At 56.1% G+C, this 19,117-nt stretch overlaps 6 protein-coding genes across 6 annotated transcripts; 4 read left to right on the top strand and 2 right to left on the bottom strand.

The window, feature by feature from the left end:
* Window positions 1–968: 968 nt before the first annotated feature.
* CHGG_05903 (uncharacterized protein) lies at window positions 969–3,163 on the top strand (the record flags this gene model as incomplete). Its single annotated transcript, XM_001221997.1, has 3 exons — window positions 969–2,012; window positions 2,065–3,044; window positions 3,115–3,163. 3 exons carry the CDS (start codon window positions 969–971, stop codon window positions 3,161–3,163), a joined length of 2,073 nt encoding a protein of 690 aa, XP_001221998.1.
* Window positions 3,164–5,236: 2,073 nt separating this feature from the next.
* Window positions 5,237–6,854, top strand: CHGG_05902 (uncharacterized protein; the record flags this gene model as incomplete). Its single annotated transcript, XM_001221996.1, has 3 exons — window positions 5,237–6,025; window positions 6,096–6,711; window positions 6,769–6,854. 3 exons carry the CDS (start codon window positions 5,237–5,239, stop codon window positions 6,852–6,854), a joined length of 1,491 nt encoding a protein of 496 aa, XP_001221997.1.
* Window positions 6,855–7,026: 172 nt separating this feature from the next.
* CHGG_05901 (uncharacterized protein) lies at window positions 7,027–9,207 on the bottom strand (the record flags this gene model as incomplete). Its single annotated transcript, XM_001221995.1, has 2 exons — window positions 7,027–8,952; window positions 9,019–9,207. 2 exons carry the CDS (start codon window positions 9,205–9,207, stop codon window positions 7,027–7,029), a joined length of 2,115 nt encoding a protein of 704 aa, XP_001221996.1.
* A 2,310-nt stretch (window positions 9,208–11,517) lies between these two features.
* Window positions 11,518–14,073, top strand: CHGG_05900 (uncharacterized protein; the record flags this gene model as incomplete). Its single annotated transcript, XM_001221994.1, has 6 exons — window positions 11,518–11,646; window positions 12,156–12,184; window positions 12,323–12,506; window positions 12,564–13,153; window positions 13,206–13,511; window positions 13,569–14,073. The coding sequence occupies 6 exons, from the start codon at window positions 11,518–11,520 to the stop codon at window positions 14,071–14,073; spliced, it is 1,743 nt and encodes a 580-aa protein (XP_001221995.1).
* A 402-nt stretch (window positions 14,074–14,475) lies between these two features.
* CHGG_05899 (uncharacterized protein) lies at window positions 14,476–15,461 on the bottom strand (the record flags this gene model as incomplete). Its single annotated transcript, XM_001221993.1, has 5 exons — window positions 14,476–14,537; window positions 14,727–14,844; window positions 14,903–15,012; window positions 15,096–15,257; window positions 15,425–15,461. The coding sequence occupies 5 exons, from the start codon at window positions 15,459–15,461 to the stop codon at window positions 14,476–14,478; spliced, it is 489 nt and encodes a 162-aa protein (XP_001221994.1).
* Window positions 15,462–17,447: 1,986 nt separating this feature from the next.
* On the top strand, window positions 17,448–18,109 carry CHGG_05898 (uncharacterized protein; the record flags this gene model as incomplete). Its single annotated transcript, XM_001221992.1, has 2 exons — window positions 17,448–17,773; window positions 17,827–18,109. The coding sequence occupies 2 exons, from the start codon at window positions 17,448–17,450 to the stop codon at window positions 18,107–18,109; spliced, it is 609 nt and encodes a 202-aa protein (XP_001221993.1).
* Window positions 18,110–19,117: the final 1,008 nt, after the last annotated feature.

Genomic DNA, 19,117 nt, shown 5'->3' with positions numbered 1-19,117 from the left:
ACCCGCCAAACGGTTGCCTGTCGCGAAGCATACGAGACTTGGCTTGAATTGTCGACGCCAAGAGCTTGACATTGGAATAATTTCCAACTCAAGTCAGCAACAGCCCCTCGGACCTGTACCCTCTTAACTCTGACGACGCAGTTTCTCTTTAACATAACGAAATAACGCCTGTAACGATACGAAAGAAACGGAACGAAGTCAACGACCGAACCGAACCGGCCGGCTACCACGCAATAGCCACGCACGATCTTGAGCCGCTCAGATGGATCAGATGTAACCCGATCAACCATTCTCCCAAACTTCCACTTGATGGTCACAACATCCCGATCGCCTGCCATACGCAAAGCTTTGTCATTTGAACAATGTCGGCTCGATGGGGCTCCTTTCTTTCCCAGGCCGTCGCCGGAGTCGAGGCCCGCCTTGACAACATTCTCGCCGAGGACGAGAACGGCACAGCGCAACAGAAGGAGACAAAACCGGCGACTCCCGCGTCGCCAGCTAAGCAGAGTCCCGGTATGTCATCTCGGGAACCAGAATCCTGAACGTCGTGTTTCTGACGGCCCGGTTTGCTTGTAGGTCCTTCGAGAGCTGCTTCGTCCACCCGCACGAATGATCGCCTCCAGGAGAGACTCGCGAGGGCCATGGCCGCCAAAGCAGCGGCTCGAAACTCAATATCCTCCCAGGGGAGTCCGCGCCAGAGTCTCGATGCACCGGCACGCAACTCAACCGACAGCGTGGACCGCCCGAGCCCGACTTTGAACGAGTTTGCCAAGGAGACCCCCTCCCCGCGCGGTTCGCAAGATATATCAAGGAACTCTCTCGACGCTGGTTCACCAAAAAAAACGGAGAGGGATGATTCAATCGATGGCGGATCAAGGGCTCGGGAGTCGGGGGATGAGGCCAATGGCGCAAGGAATTCGGCAGACATACAGCCTTCGATAACATCGAGCCCGACCACTATCCCCATCATGTCCCCAGACCCGGAACCGCAAGATGGTGCGAAGACGGGCTCCGACGACGCCGGCGACGAGGAGCAAAGGGAAAATGGAAGCAGGGCCAACGACGCACAACTACAGCACCAACAGGAAATTCACGAATATGTCGAGCGCATAGATGCCCTGGAAGCCAAGCTTCAGTTTCTTGCGAAGGAAGCTACAGACGTAGCAAGGAAGGCGGTATTGGCCGCGCCCGCGGGGAGTGCTGAAAAGAAGCTGGCCGAAAAGGATCAGCAGATTGTACAGCTGATGGAAGAAGGCAAGAATTTGGCGAGCACCGACCACAAGCACCGTGCCCTTGTGAAGAAGCTGCGGACAGACGCGGCCAAGAACGAGAAGGAGCTGGAGGCCGCCAGGATAGCCAGGACCAAATCCGACAAGGAAATCGAGGACCTGCAAAGCCGAGTACGTCGCACCCAGGAGCTAGAGAAGGCACACGAGGATTTGCACAGGCGACTTGACCAGACACAAAAGGAGGTTAGCACACTGCGACCAGAAATCCGTTCCAAGGACAGCACCATCGCCGAGCTCCGTTCCCGGCTTCAAAAAGCCAACGAGCAGGCGGATGCCATGAATACCAAGGCGAACGAACAAGCCCGGGAACTAGACAAGCGGCGGATAGCAGACCTGGAGGAGGAAGTCGCGGCGCTTAAAGTTGAGAAAACCCTCGTCGCCGACCGCGGCAAGGCGCAAGCTACCGAGTTGCGCGAGAAAGCCGAGAGGGCTAGTGAGCGGGCGCGGGTGTTGGAACTCGAACTCAAGGCTGAGATGCAGGTGATGGAGGGCAAGCTCGAGGCCATGCGCACGCGGGCCGAAGAGGCGTCGTCAGGTGTCGCCGGGGACTCGCAAGCCAAGTTGCTTCGGCAGGTCGAGACGCTACAGACACAGTACTCGATCGCGAGCGAGAACTGGCAGGGCATTGAGACAACACTGCTGGCACGGATTACGGGGCTGGAGAAAGAGCGGGATGAGGCGCTGCAGAGGGAGTCAGAGATGCGGAGGAAAGCGCGGGAAGCAGTGAGTAAAGTTCCTCTTTATAGCCGTTGACAGAAGTGCTAATCCCCTGCAGGCTGTTCGCGTAAGGCGCCAGGAAGAGGAACTGGACGAGGCTAAGACCAAGATTCCCACCATCCAGGAAGACGTCAAATCCTACCAAAGCCAGCTCGACTCACTCAAGAAACGGGCCGAAGAAGCCGAGTCGGCACTCGCCAACACGAGAGCCGAGTTTGAAAAGCAAAAACAGGCTTGGGAAGCCGAAAAAGAAGAACGCCAGCTGCGCGACGTCCCGGAACGCCCTCGGTCCTGGCTCGAGGGCCTCCCGGGCGGCTCGTTCCTCAAGCCCGACAGCCGACCGGCCTCACCACAACTAACCAACCCCCAGCGGACCTTCAGCACCGACTTCCTCGGCATCACGACGCTCGCCAGCAAGGGCCGCAAGACCCCGGGCACCAGCGATGCCGGCGGCGGCGGTGGCGCCCTCGCCGAGCCGCGCATGTCCTTCTCCCGCCGCCCTTCGGCCCAGCACCCGCCCAGCCGGCCCACCATCAATTCCAACCCCAGCGGCGGCGGCAGCGGCAGCAACGGCGTCTTCAGCCCGCTCGGCGTGTTCAGCCCGACCTCGGAAGCCCCGGCCCCCTCCATCACCGCCCACCACCAACACCCACTCGACATGATGGAAGTGCAGCGAGGCGAGGACGCCTTCGAGGGCGGCGCGTCCACCAGCCGCGCCAGCCGCGGCCGCCATCTCCACGGCCATCACGGGCACAACGGCGAGCGGTCGGCGTCGCCGCAGCAGGTGCTGCAGGACATGGTGTCGGTGTCGACGGTGGCCGCCGGCCCGTCGGTGCAGCTGGTGGAGCGCATGAGCGCGGCGATCCGGCGGCTGGAGAGCGAGAAGGTGGCGGCGCGCGAGGAGCTGGCGCGCATCTCGCGGCAGCGGGACGACGCGCGGGCTGAGCTGGTCGCGCTGATGCGCGAGGCGGAGGGGGGGCGGGCGGCGGGGAAGAGGGTCGAGGTGTTGGAGGGGGAGGTGGCGGTGATGAAGGAGCGGTATGAGACGACGTTGGAGTTGTTGGGGGAGAAGAGCGAGTTGGTGGAGGAGCTGAGGGCGGATGTGGAGAGATTTCAAGGCTATGTATCGGGATCTGGTGGAGAGGACTATCAAATGAAAGCGTTGGCTTGGGATTCGGCTTTCTTTTTTTTTTTTTTTTTTTTTTTTTTTTTTTTTTTTTTTTTTTTTTTTTTTTGGTGGAGCGTTCATGGATCACGACTTTTTGCATGGGGAATGAATGTAGCGGACTAGGAGATACCATCAAGCAGGAGCCGGTTGTGCTATTCCCTGTTCCTCTCTATCCTGGTAAGCTGCCTGCCATCCCATGAACTGGACCAGAATCGAGACCGAACTGCGCATTGCGCTGCCGAAATGTCACCCGTCAAAACCCCCCTCCCTCCTATCCCCCTCGGCTTTCAACGGCAGCTCCTACAACTCAATCCCCTCCTCTTCGGCCTTCCGTAAGATGTATTCCCGGATCTGTTTCCGTATTAGTACCAACGACCACCCCAACTGTACGCCCCGTTTTGAGATGGAGGGGATGGGAGAGGTAACGTACGTCCTTCGCCGGTGCCAACTCCAACGGCGTAAACCCATCCACATCCTTCTTACCCGCCTCGGCGCCCGCCTTCAACAACGCGAGGGCAGCATCACCTAGTCATCACATCTCCTGTCAGCTCGGCTCCCTTCCTAGTAGAACATATATCACCCAGATCAAGCGCAAACAAGGAAGGGAAGGAAAGAAGTCTGTCAGAGAACCAAACGTACCGTGGCCCTCGGCAATCGCATGGTGCAGAGCGGTCTGGCCGGCCGAGTCGGTCGCGTTGATGGGGCTGCGGTGCTTGATCAGGAGGTTGAGCATGGGCACCGAGCCGACGGCGGCGGCGCGGTGGAGCGGGTACTGGCCGCGCTTGTCACGCACGCGCGTCGAGGCCGCCTGCGCGCCGCCGCCCTCGAGCAGCTTGCGGGCGAGGTCGAGGTTGGTTTTGGAGGCGATGAAGTGGAGCGATGTCTGTTGGGGGAGGGGAAGAGGTTAGAGTTGGTGGTGAGGGGAGGTTGTGGGGGGAGTATAGGTTGGAAGGGGAGAGAGAGGGAGTGGGTGTTGGATTTGGTGGTTGAGTTTGGGGAGTGTGTGTACTTGGCCGTTGTTGTCTGGGGATTATTATTAGTGAATGAACGAGGATGAAAAGGTTGGTGACTTACTTGTCTGGTTGACATCTGCACCCCGGGCGAGAAGAATGTCAGCCACCTTGTCGGCGTCCTTAACACTGGCGGCGATCATGAGGGGTGTCCAGCCGCTGTCATCCTGTTATTAATCAGCCACCACGATCCTGTGACTCTGATGCTTTGACTTCATGAAAGAGCTACCTCGGCATCTGGATCAAATCCCTTTTGGCTGATCAACAGGCTGACAATCTCTGGGTGGTTGTATGACACTGCCCAGTGAATCGGGAGCCTGCCATCATCGTCTTTGAGCTGCGCAAGCTTCGGGTTGGCCTAGGCGACTGGGTCAGTGGCTAGAAACTCGAGCGGGTGAGGCCCCGAGAGGATAGACCAGAACACACTTGGAGGAGCGACTCGACAGTCGCAACTAAATAAAGTTAATAAAGTATGTTACAAATAATACATTTTAGCATTCACGGGTCATATGAAGTACTCACTCCTTCCTTCCCGGGCTGCCGCATGGATGGCGTACTTTGACTCGGTTGTGTCTTCCATTTTTGGTGTCGATGTAGAACGTGAAAGTGAGAGGTAAAAAGAAGGCGGGGAGAGAGAGAAAAGAAGGCGATAAAAGCACAGTTTTGAATATTCCGGAAGTGCCCTTTGTATAGTGCAGCTTGGATGAAAGTGATCCGAGCGTGTAAGTGATGCCTTCCACCCTCACTGAAGCATGCTGGGATCTGATCACCCAACAGGGTTTATTCGTGCCCTGGCACTGTGCGGGTCTGGGTCTGGAAGCAGACTGTGAGTGTGTGGCTTGAGCTTCAGCCACACATTGAAATTTATTTGGGGCGTTCAAGAAGTTCGGTCCCCAAGATGCGCTGCAGCAAGTGGAGCCGACACCATCATCAATCATCGAACGCGACGAACAAATGAGCCAGCCAAAGTTGTAGCTGAAATTAGGAAGCAACTCCCACACCACCACAGCGAAAACCCGGAAATCAGAGAGATATTCCTAGCTACCACCACCATGACAGCAGAAGTAGCCGCCAATGGCGCCGATGTCTCAAGGCTCGAGGCCCTCATCCGCGACAACGCTCGCAAGACCAAATCCATCTACGCCAACACAACCTCAGACCCATCTGCCCGTAAGCGCATAAAGCTGGATCCCGGCCTGGCATCCGAAGACCCCGACATCACGAAATCGTCCCTCTCCCTCCGCCTTCACGCCGAATACAGCGATGTCCAAACCCTCCCCGAATACATCGCCAAAAAGCTGCCCGCCGCCGGCCCGCGCAAGAGAAAGACCAAAGCCGCCGAGGAACCGCCGTCCAAGTCAGAAGAGCACGCGCGCAAGTTGATAGAGGGAATTCCAGTGAGCAAGACGGCCGGCGGAGCAGGAGGCGTCGGTTCCAGCGCTCTGGTCCTCTCCCGCAACAAACCCACCGGCGCCGGCGCCGGCGCAAAGACCCAACAACGCAACGAACCACAGAACATGTCTCTCAGCAGGCGACCCGATAGCATGTTGGCGCAGCCGCGGCCGGACTGGCACGCACCATGGAAGTTGCAGCGCGTCATCAGCGGCCATCTGGGTTGGGTCCGGGCGCTGGCGGTGGAACCGAACAACCAGTGGTTTGCATCGGGCGCTGGGGACCGTACCATCAAGATTTGGGATTTGGCGTCGGGCCGGCTGCGGCTGACGCTGACTGGGCATATTTCAACGGTGCGCGGGCTGGCCGTGTCGCCGAGGCATCCCTACCTGTTTTCGTGCGGCGAGGATAAGATGGTGAAGTGTTGGGACTTGGAGACGAACAAGGTGGTGAGTGAAATCATTGCGGCTATTCGTGTTATTTGGCGTTTTGAGATACTGACGGTGACTCAACCTACAGATCCGCCACTACCACGGCCACCTCTCGGGCGTGTACGCCCTCAAACTACACCCCACGATCGACGTGCTCGTCACAGGCGGGCGCGACGGCGCGGCCCGCGTGTGGGACATGCGCACGCGCAGCAACGTGCACGTGCTGTCGGGCCACACGGGCACGGTGGCGGACCTCGTCTGCCAGGAGGCCGACCCGCAGGTCATTACGGGCAGCCTGGACTCGACGGTGCGCATGTGGGACCTGGCGGCTGGCAAGACGATGGGGGTCCTGACGCACCACAAGAAGGGCGTGCGCGCGCTGGCCACCCACCCGACCGAGTTCACCTTCGCCAGCGGCAGCACGGGAACCATCAAGCAGTGGAAGTGCCCCGAGGGCGCCTTCATGCAGAACTTTGAGGGCCACAACGCCATCATCAACACCATGTCGGTCAACGCCCAGAATGTCTTTTTCTCGGGCGGCGATAACGGGTCCATGAGCTTCTGGGACTGGAAGTCCGGCCACCGGTTTCAGGCGCTGGATACCACGGCGCAGCCTGGTTCGCTGGATGCCGAGTCTGGGCTGATGAGCTCCATATTTGATAATTCTGGTTCGAGGTTGATATGCGGAGAGGCGGATAAGACTAGTAAGTTTTCCGCCGATAGATGTGCGGTTCATGGACCAAAAGCTAACAAATCGACAGTCAAAATCTGGAAGGAGGATCCGACTGCCACGCCAGAATCACATCCCCTCGAGTGGAAGCCGACATTATCAAGGAGGAAGTTTTAAACGGAGGAGAGGGGTTAGGCAGTAATGTTGAATGCTTGTACACATATATGTCTGTTGGCGCATTTGCACGCGGGAAGGGAAAGCAAAGAGAAAGCGATACGATAGATAGAATGAACCTGACAATTTCTATTCTGGTCTAACGGTATATAATATGGGTATCTTTTCTCTACAACTACAACATCACACCAAGCCCTTTGATCTCGGGGTCATCCCGGAACGCCAGCCTGACCTCCTCATCCCCAACCGCAAGACGCATCTTGCTCGGTCGCTCAGCCTTGTGCGCCTCCAAGTTAATGATGCCCGCCCCCGTGAGATCCACGGCAGCAGCGCTGAGCCCGGCGGGCCGCACCAGCTGGGAGCTGTTTTTGGCGCGGATCGGCCCGGTCATCATCAGGCCCGAGTTTGCCCCGCCGGCGTTGGCATTAGTGATCTCGGCCGCCTTCCGGTCCAGCAACATCAACGGCCGGCTCTCCCCGGCCAGCTTGAGCGTGCGCTGCATCTCCTCGAGCACGTCCCCGAAGGTGCTCTCGGCCAGCCCCGTGCGCTGCGTGCGCATCAGCAGCGCCGCCAGCAGCAGCCGCGACGCGAAGGGCAGCGAGCGTAGGTACTGCTGCAGCGGGTTGCTGGTGGCCTCGCTGATAGCGCGGCGCACCGTCTCGATTGTGACGCGCCCGGCGGCGGCGGCGGCTCTTTTCTTCTTGGGCGTCTCGTCGGCCTTGGCCTTGCGGCCCGCCTTCTTGCTTGGTGTGTCTGGCGCCCCGGTATCGCCATCGCCGCCATCGCCGTCCCTCGCTTTCGCGTCCGCCTCGGCGAGCTCAACCGCCCGCCGGCAGATATCCAACGCCCGTCTAGCGTCGCCGCTCACGGCCGCCACCTTGCGCGCGGCGAACTGCACCGCGTCCCCGTCTACGATGTCCCCCGGCACGCCCTCCAGGCGGCTCTGCACGATGCGCATGAGTTGTTCGTGGTTGTACCCCGGGAAGGTGATGCGGGTTAGCCCGAGGCGCGAGCTGATCTTGTTGCTGAGGGTGCGCTCGGGCAGGTCCATGGTGTTGGCGACGGCCAGGACGATGAGGCGGCTGTGGCGCAGGCCGGGCCAGTTGAAGAAGTTGTACATGACACCCTGGTTCTTGGTGACCAGCTGGTCGAGCTCGTCCATCAGCACCACGCAGGGTACGCGCCGCGGCGACGGGTGACTGAACTCGCGCTCCAGCAGGTCCAGCGCCTGCGCCGGGCTGACCCGCTGGCCCTTGAGCGCCTCCCAGAGGAGGGAGTATGACTGGTGCGGATCGGTGATCTTCATGCCGTTGATCTCCACGAAGATGAAGTCGTCTAGCTCGTCTGCCCGCACCGCCGCGTCTAGGTGGCTGACCACCTCGCGCACTGTTGCCGTTTTCCCCGTGCCTGGCGTCCCCGAAATGTAGATGCAGGTGCCGGAGCCGTCGGTGATGGCCGCTTCGAGATGCGAATAAACGAGACTGAATTCCGCTTCGCGGCAGGGAAGGCTGGTCGGGACCGATGCGACGTGGAGTTGGGTGCGAGCCAGTTGGTAGGGGGAAGCGTGAATGTGGTGCGGAGAGAGGACGCGGGTTGCGAGGGGGGTAAACTCGAGGTGCTTTTTGACGAGGATGCGTCGGTGTGAAGAGGGAGTCGCGGGCTTGCTGCCGGGTTTGCGTTTGCTGCTGGGCGTGACAGCGTCGCGGGTTCGGGCTCTCTTTGGGGTGCGCGGTGTCCCCGGGGCATAGTCGCCCTCTTCATCGTCCGCTGCATCGTGCTTGTAATCCTTGTCGGTCGGTTCCTCCTTCGCTTGTCTTCGCTTCCGGGTGGCTTTGGTGTTCTTCAAGACCATATCCTGCAATGTCTCCATATCCTCTCGCCCACGGTAGATATCCTCCCATACGAATTCGTCTGTATAGGTGCCCGTCCGTGTGTTGCATCCCCTGCGACAGATAAACACTTTGCCAAACTCGCTCGACTTGCGCGGAACCTTGCCGGTCGGGTACTTGGCCATGTATGCGGCTTCGGAGAGGATATGGGCCTTGCCGTTGAGGGTGGCCAGCGAGTTGACATCGAAGGCAGGGGTAATATATAGCTCATTCTATAAATGCAGAGTCAACCCGTTAGCCAAACGGCCAAGGGTTGCGCCGGAGGGACGGCTACGCACCTCGAGAAAGTCGGTCCTCTTCTTTTTGGGGTTGCGGATCTCCTGGGCCGACGAAAACCACATGAAGTTTGCTGCTTTCTCGCCCTCCTCGTCGGCCTGGAATTCGCGTATTATGCCGACCCAGGCTTCGTTAGAGCCTTCAGCTTTCAGCAGCACCGTATCCCCCAGATAGCATTCAAAGCTGCCCATGCGGGCGCCAATGATCTGGGGTTCGTGGGCTACGGTCCGTTTCCGTTTTCTACCGGTCTCTTCGGCGGGTTCGTCATCCACCACTTCCTCGTAAATCCATTCCCAGGGGAGGTCATCGGTCTCCAACTCGTCGTCGGAATCTTCCCTAGCTACTCCTGGCAGAGGACGTTTCGAGCGCGAGCGCCCCATAAGGCTGGCCATTTTAGGGTTTGTAAAACAAGAGTGTAAGAGGATTATGTTATTTATTTGGCAGAAATCCAGATAACGTTACGTCTTGTCCCAGTGCGCAGAATGATGGATGGCATCCGAGTTGCTGTTTGCGCGACGACGCGTCTCGCCCGATTTGTCGCGTCAAAGTCAATTAAGATCCCTGCTCCCGCTGTCCCTCGCCGCCTGGCAACCGCAAAACTGGGGCCACAGCGGGTGAATGCCAAGACCGAGGACATCAAGGGAATTGAAGTAACAACATTTAATCTGTACGCGGAAACCATCATCAGCTATCTCTGAAGGAGCTATGTTATTTCGTTTGGTAGGATGTTGTTCCTATTCTCTGCAAATCCATTATTCTCAAGTCCCAATCTGTTCCTTGTGGAAGCCGCATCCCTGTACCCTAACCCTCAGTCAAAGTAAACACAGGAAGAGGGGGTAACTAAGGAATTTGGAGCAGTGTGGTTATTACAGTGACATTCAACTCACAAATACATCAAGTTTTGACCCATACTTTAGCATACATTGGTCAAAGGAACATTCAGGAGGCCACACCGGACGAAGGCAAAAGAATTCCAATGGAGAGATCAGGAACCAACGAGGATAGGCTTGTGGAATAGGATCAAGTGCTGACCATCTTGGATCCTGTCCGTCCAAATTAACCAGATTTGTGCTCTTCCTGTGGCTGCAAATACCAAAGTATTCACCTATCTACTCGATAGTGAGGTGCCATGTTAAAAATCCGAGAGCCTGCTTCCAGGCGAAATAACGCCTAAACAAATCCAAGAAGGTTAACTCATGCCCTTCATCATCTGGGCATAGAAGTTGGAAAGCCATGGCAAGACTTTGCTCTAGTTCTCCCTGAAAATATCCATGAGCAAGCGGTCCAAATTGTTATTTACCTTTGAACTTATCCTTGTGACATACCCCTTTTCTCTTATGTTACTTGTAGGCAGTGTCTATGTCAACTTGAGCTCCATGTGCTGCCTAGATTATCTGCAGGATCACTACAATGATGGTCAATGTTTATCACCTTCACAGTTGTCCCTCCAGTCTGAAACTTGTGTTAGCACAAAATATCACATCTTGGTTTGTATAACATTGGGCTTTGTCATCTCCAGGAGAGGAGATAGGTAGTTGGGGCAGGAGACAGTGCCGCCAGTCATAGATTCCATTTCAAGCACGGCTCCATGTTTGCACCTTCCACCTTGCTCTCCGTCCGAACCATCACCATCTCCGGCCCGATCATTCTTCCCTTCCGGGATCCCGCAGTGATAAATAATTCCTTTCTCAAGTTCAAATTCTGATTTCCTTTCTATCAAACCAACCGATCAGCCCAACCGACCAGCCCAACCGACCAGCCCAACCGACCAGCACGCCTCGTAAGTACTCCCCTCATCGCCGCCGTGAAGGCAACATCATTGATCTTCATCATCACTAACGATACAATAGAAACTTTAAAAAATATCAAGATGCCCAGTGACTGGGCGAGCAAAGAGTTTCGCGGCGGGTCGCAGCCCGCCAGAGGAGCAGCGACCGCGGGGCCCTCGTCGGGCCAGAACCCGACCGCGTTTGGGTATGTCTCTCTTAATTTGGCGTTTATTTACCACTTCGGCTTCCGACCTTCACTGTTTTTTTTCAATACCTTTTATGTCATTCTGGTCCCAGCATGTTTATTTTCTGTTTCTGTGTGTTTTTTGGTCTTGTCGGTCTGCTGGGGTAGAGTGGCAGATGCCCTTTTCCCTGACCAGCCAGTTACCCGGACGTGGCTGCTTTTTTGAGTACTTTCTCATGTTTGTTTTTCTGTTTGTCCTCTCGAAGCTGGACTGGCCTTCTTTTAGAAGCCCTTTGCTTTTCCATAAGCCATGGGTTTTGTTGATGGCCTTTCTTTTCTGGTGCCAGGTTTATTTCCACTCTCAGGTTACTTCTGGCTCTTGACTCCCTCGATTTCTTTGGCGGTTCTTTGACTAACCCACATCAGCAGCACCATGACCGGGACCCGGGCTGCCCCAACCAACACCACCACCACCAGCACCACCACCACTCCCACCGCTGTCGACCCTCCCACCGCCCCCGCCAATGCCACCAGCCGCCGCCCCGACCATGGTCGCCGTGCCCGCCTCTGGCCTCCGCCCCACCGCCGCCATCTTCTGCCCTGCTGCCTCCCTCCGTCCTGCAGCTTCCCTCGCTTCCGCCGCCGTTTCTCCTCCCGCCGCCTCCCCGCTAACCAAAGTAAGTTTCTTTCTCCTTCACAGAGAAGTTCACTTGAGTTTGGGGTATTTGTTCCGGGTTGTGTTTCATTGTTCCATCCCACAACCTCAGTCACATTGCCCCTTTGTTTTTGTTTACTTCCTTCCCTGTTCGGTTTCTTTCTCAGAGGAATTGCGGGTCTGCTCGGCACTGGAGATTCACTCCTTCCTCCAGCACCGCCGAGCCCAAAACTTCTCGAGGAAGGCACATTACACATGCTTCCTGTCATGGACCCGCGTGGCCCTTGCTCGCCTTGTTTTTCTTTTGCAGCAGCCCTAGCCTGGCTGATGCGGCGGGGTCGTTCCGAAAATTCTTCTATTTAAGGCCTCCTTCCTCGCCCTTTTCCTCGATTGGATTTCTTCTTTTCCTCAACTTTCCAAGGACCAGTTCCTTGGTTTGTTTCGAGACCCAGCTTCTCGACGGGCCTACCTGCTTTATTCTCGATTAGATTGTTGACTTTTCTTTTCTTTCTTTTCATCAGCATTTCGCAGAGCGGTGCAACTTCTGTCGCCTCCTCGGGGTACGTTTTTCTTTTTATGTTGGGTCGACTTCCTTCCTGCCCATTCCTCAACGCTCATCACCCATCGCCCATCACCCGTTTTTATTTGCCCATCTCTCATCGCCCATTCTCTTCACTGACCCTTGAGGATTTTTATAGCGATCGTCCAATTCCGGTGCCAGCGCCCGGTTTCCTCACTCCCCCGCCACGGGGAAATCAATCGTCGCACCAGGATCGGGCCCTCGACTCGAGAACGATCATGGAGCAAGCCGCGCGGAGGAAGATCTTCACCTCGGGGGCCGACCAGGTCAACAAGAGACCGGCGGCAAAGCTCAACATCACCGTAAGTCATGCTGATCCTGCCAATCTCGCAATTGAAATGACTGACCAACATTCGAAGGTTGTGGTGGTGTGGCCCGCGCCAGGGCGTGGTTTCAAGGATGTCCACAACTCGGACACCGACGTCATGGCAATGGTCTCTCGCATTGCGAAAGATCATGAGTCCATGATCGAGGTTGAGGAAGTCGACGGCGCCGTCACCGTCACCGTCCAGGCGATCAACCGAGCGAAAGCTCGGGAGATCATCGCTCTCCTCCGGGTCCAGCTCCTCCACCGATCGGCCGAGGAGTTGTGGCGTGCCCGGCTACTGGTCAACCCCTCGAGCCATGGAGGCGACCTCCGAGCCATCCTTCTAAAGAAGGATGGTACCATTGGTCGGTACATCGCCGCCGCGAAGACCAGCAACCCCGAAGGCATCGACGCGGCCGCCTTCGCAGCAAAGATGGCCAAATACAAGAGCGACCTGGCTACGACCCTGGACAAAACGACCCAGATGCTGCGTCATGACCCCAACGGCATGCGCATGAAAGTACAATTTGGTACCCTCCTCCTCCACCAGTGGAAGAAGGACAAAGTGGAGTACGACCTTGCCGAGCTGGGAGCTTTGCTTCGCAGCGCCGGGACGAGGGGCACCTCGAAGATGCTCAACACGTAAGTTCACATCCCTTAACCCTCCAACACCAATTGACTGACGTATCATCAGCGTCAGCGAAGCCGCTGCGGAAGCGCTCATTGGCCGGCTTTCCAAGGCCAACATGGAGCTGCCCGAGTTTGTGAGGAATTGCCTCGAGGGCCCCGATGGCGAGGATGTTGAGCCGAAGGCGTCTCACTCCATTATCCTGGAAACCAAGAACCTCACCGTCGAGACGGCCATCGAGCTGGTGGCAGGCCAGGAAGACAGGACTCGGAACGCCAAACAGGGAAAGCGGTATACTTTTGGCTCATTGGCGACCCATCAACTCGAGAAGCAGCACCGGGCCACGGAGGTTATCACCGTGTGCCCAGAGAGGTAAGCCGAGCCACCTCTCGCCACCCCAATGCAGACCCTTACTAACATTGACTTCAGCATTCATGATTGGGGACTCGAGATCCAGAAGAGCGCCGCAGAGCAGGTTGCCCCGCCGGTCGCACCCTTCAGCGCTAAGACCCTAGGAGATAACGTCGTGTTCAAGGAAGGGTCGTTGGGTAGAGGCTTTCCCACTCTCCACATCAAAGATCACTTTCTTCTCAACAACCACATCGGCCATGTATACGGCAAGACGACCTTGCGGTACGACCTCGGCTGGAAATATATGCTGGACATCAACTTGTTTCACGAGTGGCAGTCCGGGAAGCCTGGCCAGAATGCGGGGCCCATGGTAACGACGGCAAGCGTGGTACTTTTCGCCGATGCCTGGGACCAAGACATGCGTGCTGGCGTGTCTCTTCCCCGTCCGTGGGACGACACCTTCGCCGAGCAGTTCCTGAAGCACGAGCTCGATGACGAGGCTCCTGGCGGCAGGGCGACGGATCACATGGATCATCTACTCGCATGGGTCGGCTGGATTCGTAAAGCACTCGACAGCGCTTAAAATCGCCCGTGGTGGAGGTGTGTTGGTAAGGGTGGCGAGGGTGGGATGTACTTGTATTCCTTCTTTGTCTTCTTTCTCCCTTCTTATCACGGCTACTTTTGCTTTCACTGAATGACGGGGTTGAATTCGATGTTTTCGCCATGGACAGATGGGCATCTGAGGTCGCAAACGGGCGGATGGGATGATGGGGGACTGGATTTGTTGGGATGTTATGTATTACCAGAGGTGCCTGTTGGCCCGCATGATAAGAAAACACTTAAAACCCATGCTCAGTGCATAATATGGTGACACGAAGCAGGATGGCATCGTATTTGGGCTTCACTCGGCCAGACGGCGATCATTACTCAATATTTGAATCGCGGTTTACTCGAACTAGGCTTATTTACCATATGGTCGATGGTGTCATGAGGATGCCTGTCCGGCCGCACCTGGTCCTCCTTGTGCCAAAACCTTTTGCCGCAAGACTATGTAAAGTGGTGTCAGTACCGTGCGTCATGGCGGTGCGTTGCTAATAATCATGACGGTGGGGTTGACGGTAGGTGATGAGAAGGGGAGGAGATAAACGAGGTTGTTGATGGCGGTTCTGGATGTGGTAGGGGAGGGAAGCGGGGGAAGACGAAAAGGAGGAAATGAGGAAGGGAGGGAAAGCAAACCTTCTTCGACAACGCGCAGGTTGTTGGTCTTGGCCTGCACGATGCCCTCTAGGCCTTGGATGTTGCCGGCCAGCTCCTTGACCTTGGCGTCGTAGAACTCGGAGGCGGATTCTGTGGTCTGTTGATGGGTTAGTGTAAGATGTGGGATGGTGGGGATGTGAATGGCTGAACGGTACCTTTTCCACGTAGAAGCCTGTCCCCACATCGACGAGCACCCGGTCGGGATCGGCGAGCCGGCCTTTGACGTAGAGGGAGTTGGTGAGCGGAACGAGGATGGACTTCTCTTCTGATCATGTGGGGGGTTTGGTTAGTATGGCGGCTCGGCCAATGGCAAGGCTCGTCGTCAACAACCACACGAGGAGCACGCACTGTCAAATGATGATGACCCGGACTTGACTACCCGCAGGCACTCCTTGAACTTGGCTTGGGCGGCGGCAAGCTGGCCATACGAGCTAGAGAGATGCTCAACTTCGCCATCGAGCTGCTTCTTGACGGCGCTCAGCTGTTGGGCGCTGAGGGTGCCGAGGTCGACTGGAGTGGGTTAGTGTTCTGATGGATAAGAGATCGAGGTGGCTCAAGAGCGAGCAGTGTGCTTCGTGGATGCCATGGTGGGGTAACTTTTGGCCAAGGCGAGCAAGTGTTGGTGCCTCTAGGGGTTTGGGGGTGGAAACGGAAATGGAAATTTGGGCGGAACTAACCTGCCTCTCCTTGTTGTTGACCTCCGCGGCTGGCCATTTTGACAACTCCGGATCCGGACAATTTAGGACTGAAGGTGTTGTGTGGTAGGACTCAGCTCCAGCTCAAGCAGCTTAAACGAATCCAAATCCTTCAAGGAACAATGCGCTGAGTGATGCCCCGCTAACGACCACGGGCAGCTGAGAAGGTGGGGTGTTTGCAGCGACTGCGGGGTTTGCAGGGGGCAATTTGCGCTATCCTATGACTTCATAGTCAGCGGGGATGTGCAGGAAGCGGGAGACGATGAAGGGTGAGTATGCACTTAAGCGGGCACATATACACAGCCAGGGCGAGAGTCACCACAATAAAAAGGATAGAATGGGTCTTGAGCAGGATGACCAAACGTTGCAATTTTGTCATATTGTCTCACAGTAGATCTTCTCTTCATTTTTCTTCTTCGTTTTTATTCAATACATGAGTAAAACAAAGAGAGTGTTACGGCCAAGTTCAAGTTCGCTTTTGGGAGATTGTCTCACCCGATAATTAAACAGCTGACTGACGCCCCACCAACCCTTTGCAAACAGCTCACACTCAACCCTTGCAAAGCTATACCACAGTCCGCAACCAGCCTTAAAGTCCTACAAGAGTGACCGTGCCCGCTGCGCGCGGGCACGCCAAAGGAAGCTTGGAGGAACGGGCCGGCGCAGGTAACCCATAGCGGCATCAGAATATGGTTGGTCGATCAGTTTTAGGACGGTTGACGAATGTTGGGAAAGCAAGCAAAAGCAGTTCTTTGGTCAACCTCAAAAGCTAGTCATACAGACGCGCCTTCTTCCTTCCCGCTGTGGATCTCTTGCTTCTGACCGGTTCGGGAGAGCTTGGTTCCTTCCTCTTCTTTGTTGGGGTACCGCTACTCGAAGCGATTTGAGCTTCCAACAATTGCTCTGTATCCGAACCATCGTTGGAGCTATCGTCATCTAAATCAACGGTTAGGTGAGCCGTAAGTCTGGAAGGCGGCGATACATACCTGAAGATGGAACTGCGGACATCGGGGCAGGGTTCGCCGTGATTGAAGCCACCGCTGCTCCAGGGCTGGCTGCTAGTGCGGTCGTTTCGCGTTCTGCGGTCTTTAGGGCACGGTTTGGTGACGAGAATGGATTTCTGCTTGCGACTCCTCCGCGGCCAGCTGGGCGTGGTGTCGTAGGTGACTTGTCGACAAGGTTCGATGATTTTGACGTGGGTGTATTGTTGGTAGACAAGGAATTCTGCCGAATGAATTCCCAGTTGTCGGGAAGAACTACCAGGATTCGAACGCTGGAATCGACTAGCTGAGGCCTTCGGATTAGGTCGCGGTCTAGGACCCCCAGGAGTCGAGCACTGCATGCGATCCACAAGCCTTTAGAAAAGGGGTTTGCGGCGGTCCGCATCCATCCGGCCAGTGACTTCCAGGTCGACAGGGCCGGCAAAGGATACATGTGCCGAAGTGGTTGGCCAGAGAGCGGTCTCGTCAGGACCACCGAGCTGGCGGGGGATGACAATTGGAAGTGTTAGCAGCCAGGTTCTGCTTCAGTGCAAAGTAATAGCGCGTACGGAGTCAAGCCGTCATCGCGCGGCAGTGCCAGTGCCACCTGTACAGACTGCGATTCGTCTGTCTCCCACCCGCTAAATCCTACGCCTTGGAATGTGAGTTTGTTTGGGAAAAGTCGGGCGACGATACTGAGCCATTTCCCTTCCCAATCTTCTTCCAGGGTTGCTATTTTCGCTTCGGTGTTGAACATGGAGAATATCACCGGAAGTCCCGAGCCGTCTTCGTCTTCGGTACTCGGGAGGCGCGGGTAGAGCTCTTCAATAAAAGCGGGTTGGATGAATGGTAGGAAGGTCCCGGCCTTGAAGTTTCCCGCGCTTGTGTAGCGGGAGCCGGTTGGCAGGATCTCGCATTGGCAAGTCCGAGTGGTAGGTGACGATGAGGTCTGTACCGGCAATGCCTTGATGTCGCTTACTTGGCACGGGGGTATCGGGTGAACGACAGTGGGATGAGGAGCAGACATGCAGCAGCAATGGATTCACGGGTATTGTGACGAGAGGGATGGCATTCGGGGAGAGAAAGGGCCTGCGTGGTCGCCACTTCTATACCATGCTGCAGGATCTCCAAGATTCGCCTTTCCGCGGCATAAAATTGCCCAGCCGCGAGGAGATCGACGCGGTATTGAAGGTCCTGAAGAAAGAGGACAGCAGCGTGACGGCGAAGATCCAGGGGACCTCGCCATTCCCGGGCTCCCCAATGGCACGATTTTAATCAAGAGCAAGACGGTCGCCATCCCGAGCCAAATGCGGGGCAAAGAAGGCAGATGGAGGGGCAAGCCGGGTTTCAGGTGGGTTACCCACAGAACCGGGCCTCTCTGCACGCCGGCCTTCGCCATGACAGATCAGAAGAGCCAAGGCAAACAATTCTCGGATGTGCTCGTCAACCTCAAAGGCGTCCATTGAGCGGCACGGCGACGCGGCCCAGCTTCATGAGCCTGTACGTGCAGCTATCGAGGGCGGAGAGCTGGGACGGGCTGCATCTGTTTCGGAAACCGGCGCACGGCGACTTTATTGAGCCCAAGAATGTCCTTGACAAAGACATGAGAAACGCTATCGTCAAGCTGGAACAACGGGGCAAGGAGACCAGACGGCGGTTCGAGGAAGACCACAAGCACGAGTCGTAGCTTCAAGAATGGAATGCCATGCCTGAATCTGGCCAGGGCACTGAAACCGCCGACGAAGAGGACGCGCCCCTCTGGACCGAGGCGGAAATCTAACGCGGAAAGTCTCTTTCAGAGTTGCTGCTATATTGTAATACATCTATGAAGGACGTTTTCGTCTTCGTGGCCTCCGGGCCAGAAGCAGGTTCATTGTGATCATGACAGTGTCTGGTTTTGTTTCCGGCGAATAACGAGCCAAGAAACGGGAAACGGCGTCTCCAACCGAGCCAAGCAGGAAGCAACAAAGAAGACAGACAGCCTCTCCGGCCGATCCAAGCAAGAAGAGAACAAAGAAAACAGCCATGGGTTCAGTAAGAGGGAAAAAAACGACACTGTTCACCGAAGAGGAAGGAGAGAGAGGTCCGTGCCAGCAAAGACCGTCTGTGCACCTCTGTTGCCAAGCCCAACTTCGAGACGCTCATCGTATCACGACCCGGACCTAGAGTCACGGTGATGATCTCTGTTGCAACATGAAGAGGTGGAGAAGCTAAGGAGCCAAGGGCTTAGCTATAAGGGTGAGGATCGAGCATGAACCTACCGGATAGCATCATCTACCAGGTAAGGGTTGGTTCCGTGACAGTCAGAGGCAAGTTCCACCAGCTTTACAATGCAGGTGAGAATACAGGCGAGAATAAAAGCTTTACAGTACAGGTGAGAACTGATAGTTACTGTTTTTAGTGGATAACTAGTTAGCTTAATAGTTCGAAAAAGGAAAGAAATTGGTCCGTGCTTGGAGCATACCATGCAGTGGCTTTTCTCACCTAAGGAACCTTCCGGAAGTACTCGTTCCTCGTACATTCCTCCAGGCATAGGTATTTATTCCTCGAAGCCCAGCAGCCGTCTTAAAATCTCAACCCACCCACAACCATCTCTCCTCGCCAAAACATCAAAGAATAACCCAACCCAGCCCACCCCACCCACCACCACCACAACAACAACAACACCAATCCCCAAAACAAAAACCACTCACCA

The sequence above is a fragment of the Chaetomium globosum genome, genomic scaffold (assembly GCF_000143365.1).
Source record: "Chaetomium globosum CBS 148.51 scaffold_3 genomic scaffold, whole genome shotgun sequence".
Lineage (NCBI taxonomy): Eukaryota > Fungi > Ascomycota > Sordariomycetes > Sordariales > Chaetomiaceae > Chaetomium > Chaetomium globosum.
The sequence above is the reverse complement of the archived record's forward strand: the minus strand, read 5'-3'. Positions and strand labels throughout refer to the sequence as shown.